General features: G+C 58.0%; 1 protein-coding gene across 1 annotated transcript in view; it reads right to left on the reverse strand.

The window, feature by feature from the left end:
- RIMBP2 (RIMS binding protein 2) overlaps positions 1 to 13603 on the reverse strand; it is a 64870-nt gene that overhangs the window by 50887 nt on the left and 380 nt on the right. Inside the window, exon 2 of the mRNA XM_042782843.1 lies at positions 5718 to 5770. Coding sequence (XP_042638777.1) covers positions 5718 to 5770 — 53 coding nt within the window. The remainder of the gene's footprint in view (positions 1 to 5717; positions 5771 to 13603) is intronic.

Below are 13603 nucleotides of genomic sequence, written 5' to 3' on the forward strand. Positions count from 1 at the left end.
ACTAAGCACAAGCCCACCTGTGCTTACCTCGCTCCCGGGGACTAAGCACAAGCCCGCCCGTACAAGCCAAGAGGTAGCTCTGTTGATTCTGGGATGAAAGTGGGGTCCCTAGGAAGTGCAAAGGCTTACACACTTGGCTGCTCACTGGAGGAGCCCCCAGGGCGATGACGGCAACAGCCTGCACTTTAAAACAGGCTGCTGTCAATCACAGAGCCCCCGTGGGGGGCAGAGCCACACTGCGCTCCACAGGGTTTGCAGAAGCAGACTGCCAGGCCTTTCTTCCGAGGGGCCCTGAGTGGCCTTTAACCTCCAACCTCTTGGTAAGCAAGCACATTAACCTTCCACCCCCCCGGACTCCAGGCGAGAGCTTTGCCATCACTGGGTGCTGCCAAGTCGGATGCGACTCACGGCACCTGGAGGACAGAGGAGAATGTCCCATAGGGTTTCAGAGGCTGTGGTCTCTACAGGAACAGATCTGGGGTCCCTGACATTTCTCTTCTAGAAGGCGGGTGAGGTTTTGCATACAATCTCGTGCCCCTCACCACAGCTGGCAAAGCTGCACCAGGGACGCTGAGCCTGCAGCTGGTGCCAAGAGCCCACCCCTGCTCTGAGTCACTGGCGGAGGGGGCTGCTTCCACACACCGTCGGGGAAACAGCAGCCCCCTTGTTCTGCCCTGGGCTGGCCCACTGGGCCATCAGCATTCACGTCAGGCTCTGTCCACACGCTGCCTGCTGTTGGGACACTCGAGCAACGCCACCGCATTAAAGCACCAGCAGGTCACCCATGGTGCACCGGTTCCACCGGCACTTCCAGACTGCGACAGACGGGGAGGAAAGACCTGGAAACCTACTGGTGAAAAGGAGCCAACAGCCCTAGAGATCCCAACGGAACACAGTCCGACAGGGGCTGGAAGCGAGCTGCAGGCTGGCAGACGCGAAACACAGTGGCCAGGACCAGACTCGAACCGACCAATAGTGGTGAGGACAGCGCAGGACCCAGCAGTGTTTCGTTGTGCTGTGAGTGGGGTCACCATGAGGTGGAGGCCACTGAACGGCTGATGACACTTAACGTCAGGAGCTCAGTGCAGTGTTGGGACCTTGGTGGTTGGCACCTGTGTCTGCTGGCCCTCACTGCACGGACGGCCCTGCCCGCCTGGCCTGCTGAGGCCGCTGCCCGGAGGCAGCGTGCTCCGACCCGGAGGCAGCATGCTCTGACTGGGCTGCACAGAAAGCCCTGCCCACCTGCTGCTGAGGCCGCTGCCCGGAGGCGGCGTGCTCCGAGCCGGAGGCGGCGTGCTCCGACCCGGAGGCGGCGTGCTCCGACCAGGCTGCACAGACAGCCCTGCCCGCCTGGCCTGCTGAGGCCGCTGCCCGGAGGCAGTGTGCTCCGACCCGGAGGCAGCGTGCTCCGACCGGGCTGCACGGACAGCCCTACCCACCTGTTGCCGAGGCTGCTGCCCGGAGGCGGCGTGCTTGCATCGGGCTGGAGCAGGGCATGGTCATGGCCAAGTACAGCATGACTGGAGCAAGCACAGAGCTAACTGCAAGCATCTGGTATTTACATATAAAGACAATAGAAAACCAACTGGGGACGTGAGTACACCATGCCCCCTCTGCCCTCGGCTGACTTTCTGGGTGTCATGGAGAGGAGCCGAGCAGAGAGTAGCTGGGCCACGCGGTTCGTGTCCAGACCAGGTTGGTTCTGTGCATAACTGGGGATCCCATCAATAATTACTCCAGAATTGAGGCCAAGGAGCAACCCAGACAAACCAGGTCACCCCACAATGGAGCAATTTGGAAACACACTTTTCTGTGTGGTGTCTCCGTGTGTGCTTTCTACCTGCTGGGCACATGCTGCATGCTAGGCCCTGCCCGGGGCCTGTGTCTCCTCCCGATCCTCCGAGAAGCTTCAGGGGAGGGCGGTGGTAGTTCATTCATTGTACCAGTGGGAGGGGCAGGGCTTCGACCAGTTCAGTCATGGCTGACAGAGCAAAACCAAAACAGACCCAAATTCTAAAAATCCGGGTTATCTGGAACACTAACCAGAACAGAAGAAGTTATGGGGGAAGTCCTGGAATGGGAGACTTGGAAGAGATGCAGGGAGCCCTTTTGGGAGCCTGCAGGGGGAGACTGGATGACTGCCAGGACCATGAAGAGCGGCACAAATTCAAACTGAGAGTTCTGTTGCCCTCTCCGAGCTGGCCATCATTGACTCTGACTCTGTCAGACAAGAGATCTGGTGGCTGTGCACACACTGCCTTTGTTTGTGAAAGAGCGATTAAGTTTCTGGCAGGGCTTTGACTCGTACATTTTCCTGTCCTGGCTCATCTACATTTTAAAAATTCAGGTCTGTTCCAGTGTTGCTTTGTCGGCCATGACTAGACTGGGTTAGACCAGTGTGAAGCCCTGGGAGTAAGGGCAAGAGGGGTTCAAGGGCAGAACTCCCACATGCCATGAAGGAGGCCCGGGCTCGGGTCAGAATTCCCACGTGCCGTGAAGGAGGCCCGGGCTCGGGTCAGAATTCCCATGTGCCGTGAAGGAGGCCCGGGCTCGGGTCAGAATTCCCACGTGCCGTGAAGGAGGCCCGGGCTCGGGTCCTCACCAACATAACTCATGTGCAGCCACCACCCACCTGCCAGCAGAGGCCATGTGTTGTTAACGTGCTGAAGAGCAGAGCTTCCAGACTAAGGCAGAATGCAAGAAAGACCTAGCAACCACTTCTGAAGATCAGCCAATGGGAAGCCCGTCAATCACAACAGACAGTGCAGGATGGGGGTCTCCCTAAGCCGCACTTGCCTCGATGGCAGCTGACAACCTCCACAGAGGCCCAGCAGCAGTTTTCTTGGGGAGACTTTTCTCATTGTGCTTGTCACCAGGTAATGTCACCAGACCAACCCCTGAGCTCAGCACCTGGCTCCACCACTTCCCAGCTCTGGGTCCTTGTGCAAGCTGTAGACTACTCGGTCTAAGAAAGTCCCCAGCCTGCCTTGTGGGGCCTCCAACGTTCTCTGAGAACATTAACCCTTCAAAACAAATAGTACACTGCCCAGAGTGAACTGTTGTTCGATGATGCAGCATGCAGGGCTTTTGCAGCTGAAGTTTCTCAGTCTACAAGCCCAGGGGAAGGGGAGTGGAGGGGAAGCTGGGGGCTCAGGACACTGAGATGCTGAGCCATGGACGGGTCAAGACACCCCAGGATAACTGGCCTCCTGGACTCTAACCAGGGCTTCTCAAACCAGCTGCTCCTGAGGGCTGTTAATGCCCAGATGCTGGCCCACCCCAGAGCCTCTGAATCAGGACATTTGAGGGGACACAGGTCCCGGGTATGCAGAAGGTTTGCGCTCCACTGTGAGACCAAAGTTTGACAGCTCAAACCGCGGTTTTTCTGGTGCCACGGAAAAAAAGCCTGGTGATCAGCTTCTGTAGAGATTACAGCCAAGAGAACCTGGAGGAGCATAGCTCTTCTCTGGAGCACATGGGGCGGGCACAGCTCCGTGTTTGGCTTGTGGGGCGGGCACGGCTTGGTGTTTGGCTTGTGGGGCGGGCACAACTTGGTGTGTGGCTCACGGGGAGGGCACGGCTTGGTGTTTGGCTCACAGGGTGGGCATGGTTTGGTGTTTGGCTCACAGGGCGGGCACGGTTTGGCGTTTGGTTTGGCTGAGGTATGATAACTTGCATATTGATGGGCTCCACATGGCCCAGGACCCCAGGCTGAGAACCACTGTACTGCTCTAGAGGCAAGACAAGCCACACGGTGCACAAATCCATCAGCAAGCTCAGGGTGTTGGCAAACACTCAAAACCCTGTTCTGGGTACAACACGCTTCTCTCTGTCCTGGGGTCACTGGACAGGCAGCTACGGGACAGCAGAGAGCGAGGCCACCTCCTCACCTGCTGAAGGGCACTCTGCACACAGTGGCCTGGGACAGAGGGCAGAGGAGTGACACTCAGGCAGGAGGGCTGAACCAGTGACCAGCTGAACGGGCTCTCTCCCCCGCCCCGGGCGTGGATCTACCCAACGCTGCCTCTTCTGGCCATCTGAGTTCACAGACCCACGCCCCGCCTGAGAGTGACAGCCTTGCCAGAAGGTGGCAAACCAGGCTCTCTGGGCCTGCTCAGCCCCTCTGAGAGCACACCTTAGTGTCTGAATGCCCAGGTGAATCCCCTCCCCCAGCCCTCGGAACCCTGACACCCTCACCCAGCAGCTGCATCGGAAGGCTGCCCTCTGGGGCAGGACCTCAGTGTGCAGAAGAGGCGGGGGGAGCAGGCCCAGGGCCATGGCCGTTTGCATGCACAGGGAGCCTCAGCAAGCACACGGTGGGGACACGCGCTCCTCCAAGTACCTGCATGCAGTCCAAGGTGTTCTGGGTAAAGAAGAACAGAGCAGGACACAGGTACACAAGGATGTTGTCAACAGAAGAGGACACGCACACCCTAGCACACCCGTGGCCTAAAGCACGTGTTGGGGCTGGGACAACACACCAGAGCGTGCAGGTGGCCAAGCCCGCAGGATACCAGGAGCTGACGCCACGGAGGGCAGATCAAAGCAGCCTGTGACCAGCCGCAAGGCTGTCCCACTGCCCATGCCAAGGCCCCACCCATCCCGGGGCCCTGCCACCAAAGGGGACAGCTCGCTCAGGTGCACGTGGGACAACTCCCAGGGAGACAGACGGCCTCTGGGGTTGCTCCCACACCCTCAGGTTGTGTTATTTCCACCTGCTACTCATCACCAGGGAGTCATTAACTAACAGGCACTTTGGTTTCTTAACCAATGCCATCCCACTGTCGTGGATAATGACAGAGCCCTTCTCGTGTAAAGACCACATCGCAGGAGACAACGTGAGAGACTAGAGTCGGTGTGAAGTGCTCTCTGCTCCCAGGGACAGGGGACCAGGTCGTTGCAAAGGGCAGCCGTGTTAAATGAGGACTGCAGGTCAGGCAGGACGCTCACCCCGGAAGGGCCCTTGGCCTTAGAACACGGCCGGTTGGCTCCCAAGTCTGCAGTCACAGTCAGCTCTTGTATGACCTTTCTCCTCAGCAGGCGACAGCCTGTATTGCTCTTTGTATGTACTACGCGTGACGGATGCAGAGGGGAAAACCCAGGGGTGACCCCAGGATCTGCCCATCCACCACCCTCAGATCAAGGGCCAGAGATGGAGAGTCGCTGTTGCTGACATCCATCCTCCTGGCTCAACTGGGCTGCTTCCTGCCCAGCCCCGCCATCCAAGCCCGCGAGCATGGCCTCTGGGCGGCCAGGGACGTGTTCAGGGAGGGGCTTCGTCTGTGGAGCCCCCAGCAGAGCTGCCCATCGAGGACAGCTCAAATCTGCAAAGGCCCCCAGTGCCAACTACCAGGTGCCTTCTCAGGACAAGTGCCCTGCCCCCAGGCCAGCCAGCTGCCAGCAGACTCTCATGGGGAAGGCCCGCCCGCCTCCCTCCTTGGGGACATCGTGCCCTGTGGGCGAGTGGGCCTGTCTCCTGGCTCCTGTGGGGGGCAGACTGCACAAACACACCCGGCAACCTGCTGGGTGGCCAGGGGCACCTCTAACCTCCCTGCACCCCATCCCCTTGTTCAGAAAATGGGGAGAAGGGGTCACGTGAGCCCTCGTGACAGCAGGCACCCAGCCGGCACCTGGTAAGTGCCCTCTGTCCTGACCTCAGGCGGGGACGCTGTCCAGCGCCACCCGCCGTCCCCCACGAGGAGAGCGGCTGGGCTTACCTCTAACAGCTGCACTGCCCCTTCATGCTCCTTCTTAGCTTCGACCTGAGCCTGTTGGGGAGGACAGAGAAGAGAGCACACGCTGACGGGGGCAGGGACGCTCGGACGCAGGCCGTGGCTTCTGAAAGGTCACGGCCAAGGGAGCCCCACAGAGCACAGTTCTGCCCAGACATGCGGGGTCACCGGGAGGCGGAGTCAACCCGCCAGCAGCTGGCGGTTCATTCGCTCTTATCCACCAGCAGATCCCTAAACCCTAAGGGTCTCGATCCAGCCCGGAGCCCCTGGCGGGGCAGACGGCGAGCACACGCAGCTGCTAACCCAGAGGCTGGCCCTTGGAGTCCACCCAGAGGCACCTCGGAAGGGAGGCCTGGCGATCGACTGAAAGCCTGCGAACCACAGCTCGGCGCTGACACACGGGTCCACCCTCAGTCAGTCGACTCCGCAGCAGCCGGCGTGAACTCAGGTCTCCTTTGAGTGAGATGGACGCCTGTTGACTGGGTCTGAAGCTCTTTGTGAAAATGGACCGTGTGCCCTAATCAGGCAGAGAACGGATACGCCGATGCGATTTGGCTGGGACAGGGACCCTGGACGATGGCTGAGCCCAAACAGCAGTCAGTCAGATGGAGGCTGTCGTCATTTTGAGCTTCTCGCAAAGCCTCAAGGAGCTCTGACGTGTCTTCCGATGTCCTCAGCTTCTTGGGGGACAGAGCACAGATCCGCACACTCGACCCCAACAGACCCCAGTTTCTCGCTGATGCTACTGCGGCCCTGCAGGAGGCATGTGGGTGGAGAACCCAGCCTCCGTCAGTCAGGGAGGGGTGGCGCCACTCTCTGAAGTTACTTGAGACAAAGCATCTGCCACGGGAGGAAGACATTTTACAAGAAATCCTCCCGGATGGACTGCCTGGGGCAAGATGAAACCCCCACATAGTGGAAGTCGCTGCTATGCCCCTCCTCAGACACCCTGGGTGCTAACATCTGACAACCATACTCTCATCTTTCTCCTTTGCTGACATCTGCGTCTTCCCTTCTGGGAGGAGCACCAGAGAACCTGGTGGGGTCCCTTCCTCCCCTACACTGACGACAGGGGGCTCAGACTCTCAGGGATTGGTCTCTGGGGGCACTGGCCCAATGAGAGCCCTCTCTCCTATTGGACTTGAATGCGAGAGGAGGCAGTACTGCAGCCATTCTGTCACCATGAGGGCCAAGACTGGGGCTGACAGGGGCTCTTCATGGAAGCCCGCAACGAAGCCAACCCAGAGGAGGGCAGAGACAAGAGACGGAGAGCAACTGAGTGCTGATGGGACTCGGAGGGCCCCGGATCCAGCCGTGCCCGAAGCCCATGCTCAGGTATGTGGACAAGTAAAATCCTTTTTCACGTTTTCTGTCACTGGAAGCCAGGAGTCCTAATGAACACAATCATGAGTTGCCAACAAACACAAATGTCCTCGTTACCAGATGGAGAAACAAAGTTTTGTAAGCGTCGGAGTTTGTATCCTAGACAGAGGCGAAGCCACGTGGGGCTCCTGCCTACAGCACAGGGCTGTGCTCATACAGCCCATCAAACTGGTCCCAGTGGTCTTCTGAGCATCCCCAAGGAAGGCAGCAACACACCCATTCAGTGTCTCCTGAGATACTCACCAGTATAAAGACAGGTGCCCCTGGGGGGCAGTTAACATGCTTGGCTGCTCACCCAAAGGGTGGACGTTTGAGTGCACCCAAAGGCACCCCGAAGGGAAGGCCTGGTGGCAGACTTCCCAAAACACCCGCCATCGAGAGCCCATCGGATTACGTTCTACCCTGACGCCCACGGGGCTGCTGTGAGCCGAACGGACTAGACGGCAACTTGTGTGGCTCGGCTGGCTGTGTCTGAAATAAAAAGCCACACTCCAAACCAGCCTTCCGTCCAGAAATCTGAGCTTCCGGGGTTCTCGGGATCAGGGAGCGATCATCAATGGGCTGTTCAACATCATAAATAAGAAAATGAGCGTTATCTTGCCAACTTCAGTTTCTCACTGCAACTTCTGTGGGCTGGAAAGAAGGACAAGCTTGGCTCCCCCAGCACAGACTTCAGATGAAAGCAGCTGGCCTTTTCCCTTTTCAGCCAGCCCGTCCCCACACACGCCGGGAGCGTCTTCAGAGCCAGGGAAGTGAACAGAACCAGCCAGTTAATCACTGCATTCTCAAATCAGCTCAAACGTGAACGGCTTGAAACTGTTCCTTGCAGAACAACAAGGGCAACAATGCATTACAAGATGGAAAGGAACAAAAAAGATAAACCACCAAAAACACCCAGGCATTACATAAATACACCAGCAGTATGTCAGCTGAGTCAGAGAGTTTCAAAGCGCCAGGATGTTAGGACACAGAAAGCAAACTCAACAGCAGGCGCCAAAGTGCGTCCAAGTCGGCAACAACACGCTAGTTCCTGGCTTCACATGAAAACCGGGACTTCGTTTCACAGGCTGCTTGGAAGCCAGGCTATTGGGCAATCAGAATAAACTGCTAAAATTAACAGTTAAAATCTGCACCACAGAATTCGTGCAAAATCCGAACAGCCGCTTCAGGGGGGCTCCTTCTGGGGACCGGGACCGCTGTCAGGACACCACGACCTGTGCTTAGATGCCGTTGCTGCAGGACACAGGGAAGGTGCGTGGACTCTCATACTCAGGGCGTCCCTGCCGACAGAAGGCGGGGTATCACACTGCAGGACTGATGTCCTGGACGGGTCAGGACAGCAACTGAAGGAACTGTTCCCACGGGAACGTGGATACGCAGAAGGGACGCCAAAGCCCTGGACGTCTGCCTGGGACGGACTGGACTCAGGGCCACCAGCCACCTGCGCACCATGGGGCTGTGCTGATCCAGCCCCTCTTGGGGCTTAGGGATGGGCAGAATCGGGGTGATGCGGTGGGGCGTATGTGCTGGACGGGCTGCACCAGGCGTACGTAATACAGTAAATGGACCCACAGAACTGCCTGGGGCTCTCCCAGGCACCATCAACTTGACCCTGACTCATGGCGCCCCCACGCATTGCCAGGGTAGAACCGTGCTGCACAGGGTGTCCAAGGGCCGACTTTTCAGAAGGAGATGGTCAGGCTTTCCCTGAGGCACGTCTGGGTGGACTCGTACCACCACCCTTTCAGTTGGAAGCCAAGTACGTGAACCTGTGCACCAGCAGGGACTCCACTGGGGGCTGTCAGGACTGTCCAGTCAGAGCCCTCCATGTGGTGTCAGAGCTGGGAGGCCGACAGACATTATTCCAATATTCCAGGAGAAAACAGGCTGAGGTAGACCTACTCTGCATTGGTGGAGGGGTCAGTCTCTGAGCCGTGCCGGCTGTCCCTGGACAACAAGCACCATCAAGACAGTCGAGGGAGGCCCCGCTTCTCTCGGGGTCACACACCACCGTGCCAGCCTTCAGCGGAAAGCAATCATTGCACAAGCAGTAAAGGCAGGCAGGGCTACAGGGGCATGGCGGACGCGGAGCACTGCCATCGCCACTTGTAACGAGGACGCAGCACCACTGCAAGCCGGGGCTCTGCAGCGCCTACATATTGTGCCCCAGGGCTCCCCCGCAGCTGGAGTGGGCCGGCTTCCCGTGGGCCGGGCACTGTCCTGAACCTACGTGTCCTGCTAACACAGGCGCAGTGAGAGCACTGCGTCCCACGCTTGTTGATAGAACTGATCACTAGTTAATTCAGTATCATGTTATCCTGACGATAAATCGCCACCAAGTTAACGGGAGCTTACTAGGTAACCCACGTGTCCACCCACCCACACAGCTGTCCGTCCGTCCGACCATCCACCCAGTGCTGTTGAGCACCATCATGGCTAGGCCTTGGTCCCCTGCAGTGCACACTGAAGCCCTGAGGCCCATACCTGTGCTGTCTGGAAACACTCTCTGAAGGTGCTCTCAGTCAGGGGAACATGTCACACTGGAGCAGTGTGGGTGCTGTGCCTGTGTGAGTGCTGTCCTTATGGGACAGGAGGAGAGACAGAGACAGGGAGACAGAGGATGGACACCACGTGACCCCGTAGCTGCAGCCGAGGGACGCCCGGGGCCGCTGGAAGCCGGGAGAGAGGCAGGGACGCAGCTTCTACAGCAGGGACTGACCCGGCCCGTCCACTGACCTGCAACGCCCTCTGTTAAATTCAGCCGAGAAGGTTTGCAGGGAACTGCGTGTGGGGTCTGCAGACGCCCAGAACTCGAGCTCTGAAAGCTCAGTTGGTGCTTTTTAAATAAAATAAAGGAGTTGGACCAGTGACAGCCCCAAAACACATTAACATACACTCACCCATGCTGCGCTGTTATCAGGTACCGAGTCAGCTCCGACTCACACTGACCCGTGAACAACAGAACGAAACTCTGCCTGGTTCTGTGCCAGCCTCACAGCCTTGCCGTACCTGAGCCCATCGTTGCAGCCACGGTGTCGATCCATCTCTTTGAGGGCCTTCCCCTTTTTTGCTGACCCTCCACTTTACCCAGCATGACATCCTTCTCTAGGGAATGGTCCCTCTTGACAACATGACTGAAGTAGGTGAGACGAAGGCTGGTCATTCTCACTTCCAAGGAGCGTTCCAGTTGCCCTTCTTCCAGGACAGATTTGTTCATCCTTCTGGCAGTCCATGGTACTTTCGGCATTCTTCACCAACACAACTCAAAAGCATCAGCATTTCTTCAGTCTTCCTTATTCATTGTCCAGCTTTCACACGCATATGAGGCGATTGAAAATACCACGGCTGGGTTAGGCGCACCCTAGTCCCCAAGGAGACACCTTGGCTTTTCAACACTTCAAAGAGGTCCTTTGCAGCAGATTTGCTCAGTGCAGTATGACGTCTGATTTCTTGACCGCTGCTTCCGTGGGTGTTGATTGTGGATCCAAGTAACATGAAATATGTACTCACATGCACACGCACAGACTAATATGCACTCATGCACACCCACACTAATCCACACTCAGATACGCCCCCACACACTGAGACGCACTCGCTCACACTCTGACTCACAGCGCCCCTAGAGGACAGAATGGAACTGCCCACAGGGTCTCCAAGGCTGTCAGTCTTCATGGAAGCAAAGCCCAAACCACACCCATTGCCGTGGAGTCCATTCCGACTCACGGCGCCCCCATGGGACCAAGAAGAACTGCCCACAGGATTTTCTAAGCTGCAGTCTTCATGGAAACAAATCGGCAAGTCTCTCTCCCATGGAGCCCCTGTGTGGGTTCCAACCACCAGCCTTTTGGTTGGCAGCCAAGTGCTTAACTGCTGTGCCACCAGGCCTCCTTTCCTGCCCTCAGTACCCACTCATAAACTTTGGTCTCTAAGCATCTGCAGGGGCCCCTCTTACGCACCACTATTTCCCCATTTCCTAGAGCAATGGCCGAACAGCTCACATAGAGCAGACAACCATCCCTGGTGGAATAAAGGAGCCACTGAATGACTGGTCAGCAACTACTGCCTTACGGCCATCCCTCCGGGAAGCCAAACACAGATACCAGCTCCCAACCTCCCTCTTCTGGGGCTGTTGACGACACCCAAGCGTCTAAGCAGTGACAAAACTGGCCCCTTCGTACTTCATCTTGTTTGTCCTTCACCCTCCACTGATGGTAGAAGTCACAGTGGATGAGACGAAGAAGGAAATTGGATAATAAACGTGAGAGATAGCTGGGCTGGAAAGTCAAGCTGGCTCTGCCTGGCTCTTCTCTACATACGATGTTTAGCAAACGTGACACCAGCCTCTTGGAGAGCACTTGAGACACGCCGTCCTGCCACCCTTCCTGGGCAATATTCCATCTCTGCAGGCTTATCATCTGTCTTGCGGAGCCAGCCTGGGGACAGAGCGCCCGAAGGCTACTATCATCCAAGCATCTGCAAATGTCCTTTTGCCAGGATGAGAGGAGATGGCAGAAGAGTCCGGCCTGTCTCAGCCAGATCCCTCCCAGATGTCATCTAATGAAATCCCGCTCTCAGGGCACTGCCGACTTGTTGTGACAGGTAATAAGGACGGTGCTTTAATGAAATCTACCCTGAAAATGGGGTCTCGATGATTAGGGAGGTGGCATCGGAAGCCATCTCCTCATGGAACAAGCGCTGCTGACAAACTGGATGGGAGGAGGCCGCACGGGCGAGCACAGGCCGGCTGCCCAAGCAACAACCAACCTTTAAACACTTGCTGCCGCCAGCGCATTCTGCCCACATGACCCACCTACGGCAGACAGCGCCCCCATGGGGTTTTCCTGACTGTCATTTTACAGAAAGAAGCCCTGGTGGCACCGTGGTTAAGCACCAGCCGCTCTGCGGGAGAAACACCTGGCGCTCCGCTCCCTAGAGATGACAGCTCAGGAGCCCCCATGGGGCAGCTCTGCTCTGGGACAGAGGTGGCCGTGAGTTGGAACTGACTTGGTGGCACCCAACAACAGTAATCTTCACAGCAGCAAATCACTGGGCTTTCTTCCGTGGCTTTGACCAACCAATTGTGACGGTAAAGGTTGAATGCAGACTGTGTGCACCACCTGGGGCCTAATGTGTCCAGTCCTTGGGCCTCAGAGACCTGGGAAGACCATGAGCCAGGTAGGCGGACCTGTGCCTGCGGAGAGGGGTGGTCTGCCACCAGCCCAGTCAGGGTCAGCACCTGCGCCCAGGGCCCAGCCTCAGATAGGTCTGCCACCAGCCAGCAGGAGCCGGGGCAGCGTGTGGTTTGATGCCCATCTGTGTCAACTGGAAGTGCTCTGGCTGGGAGGAGGAGGAGGGCAGGGTGGAGGCATGGGCTTCAGGAAGCAAACGAGACAGGCTACTCACAGGTTCCGAGATCCCACTTCCAGCGGGGACAGAGGGTAGCGGTCGCACTGTGTCTCCAGAAAGCACACAGAAGTGCACACCGCGCATCTGAGAACGCACCTTACGTGGGGACAGGTTTCTCCTCAGACATTAGCCATGAAACTCACAAGGCCATCCTGCCTGGGCTAGGTCCTGATCTACATGAGGGATGCCGTGTGTCAGGGGAGGACGGACACAGAGCCACGCAAGAGGCGGCCACCAGGTGAGGACAACACATCTCCAAGCAGTAACGGGACCCCATGAGAAGGCGGGGCTGAGGCGTTGGCAGCGCCCTCCCGGGTTCCTCAGGAGTCCGTGCAGCCTACCCCCAGGTGACTGGTCCACCCTCCAGAGCCGTGTGGCCCAGGACGGGCCTGCTCCTTAAGGCCACCTCTGCTGTGCTACTTCGGATGACAGACAGCACAACAAGCTCCCTAGCTCCCAGGTGGGCTCTTCACTCCGTTCGGAGAGAGCGGGGCGAGGGCCAGGGCTGCGAGGGCCAGCCAACAACCCCACCACCTCCCAGAGGCCCTTCTGAGCCGTCCTCAGGCCCCTCCTCTTCCTCCCTCTCACCTCTCCCTTCCTTTGCCCTCCCGTCTCCTTCCTTCACGGGCCCAGTACAGACACGTTTCCCGACAACCTGCCTTGTCCACGTAGTAACCCGCGGTGCAAGTCTCCCCGGGACCGACCTCGCCCAGTGCAGCGTGTGGACGTACCACGCTTGCCCCTATGCAGGGTGGGCGTTCAGTCCCGTCCAGGTCCCATGCCACTACAACCACCTCCAGAAACCATCACTGATAAACTCCTCCGGGCCAGCTCCGGCCGGCGCACCACCGGGCACATGGGAGTGCCCGCGTTTTCGCTTGCTTCCTCGGGGGCTGGGAGCGCGTGGGAGGCCCTTTCTCCTGCCATCCTACCAGCACCAGACGCTGGACGCTAACTTTCACTGTGCGTCAGAGGACACGGACACAAGTTGACGTGGGTCACACGAAGGAACGGGAAAGCAGCAAAAAGGACTCTGGGCCTCTCTGTGACTCAGCCACCCTCCGGGGCACTGGCGCCCCGGC

This window comes from Orycteropus afer, unplaced genomic scaffold, assembly GCF_000298275.1.
Source record: "Orycteropus afer afer isolate SDZICR_OR568_19922 unplaced genomic scaffold, OryAfe1.0 scaffold00489, whole genome shotgun sequence".
Lineage (NCBI taxonomy): Eukaryota > Metazoa > Chordata > Mammalia > Tubulidentata > Orycteropodidae > Orycteropus > Orycteropus afer.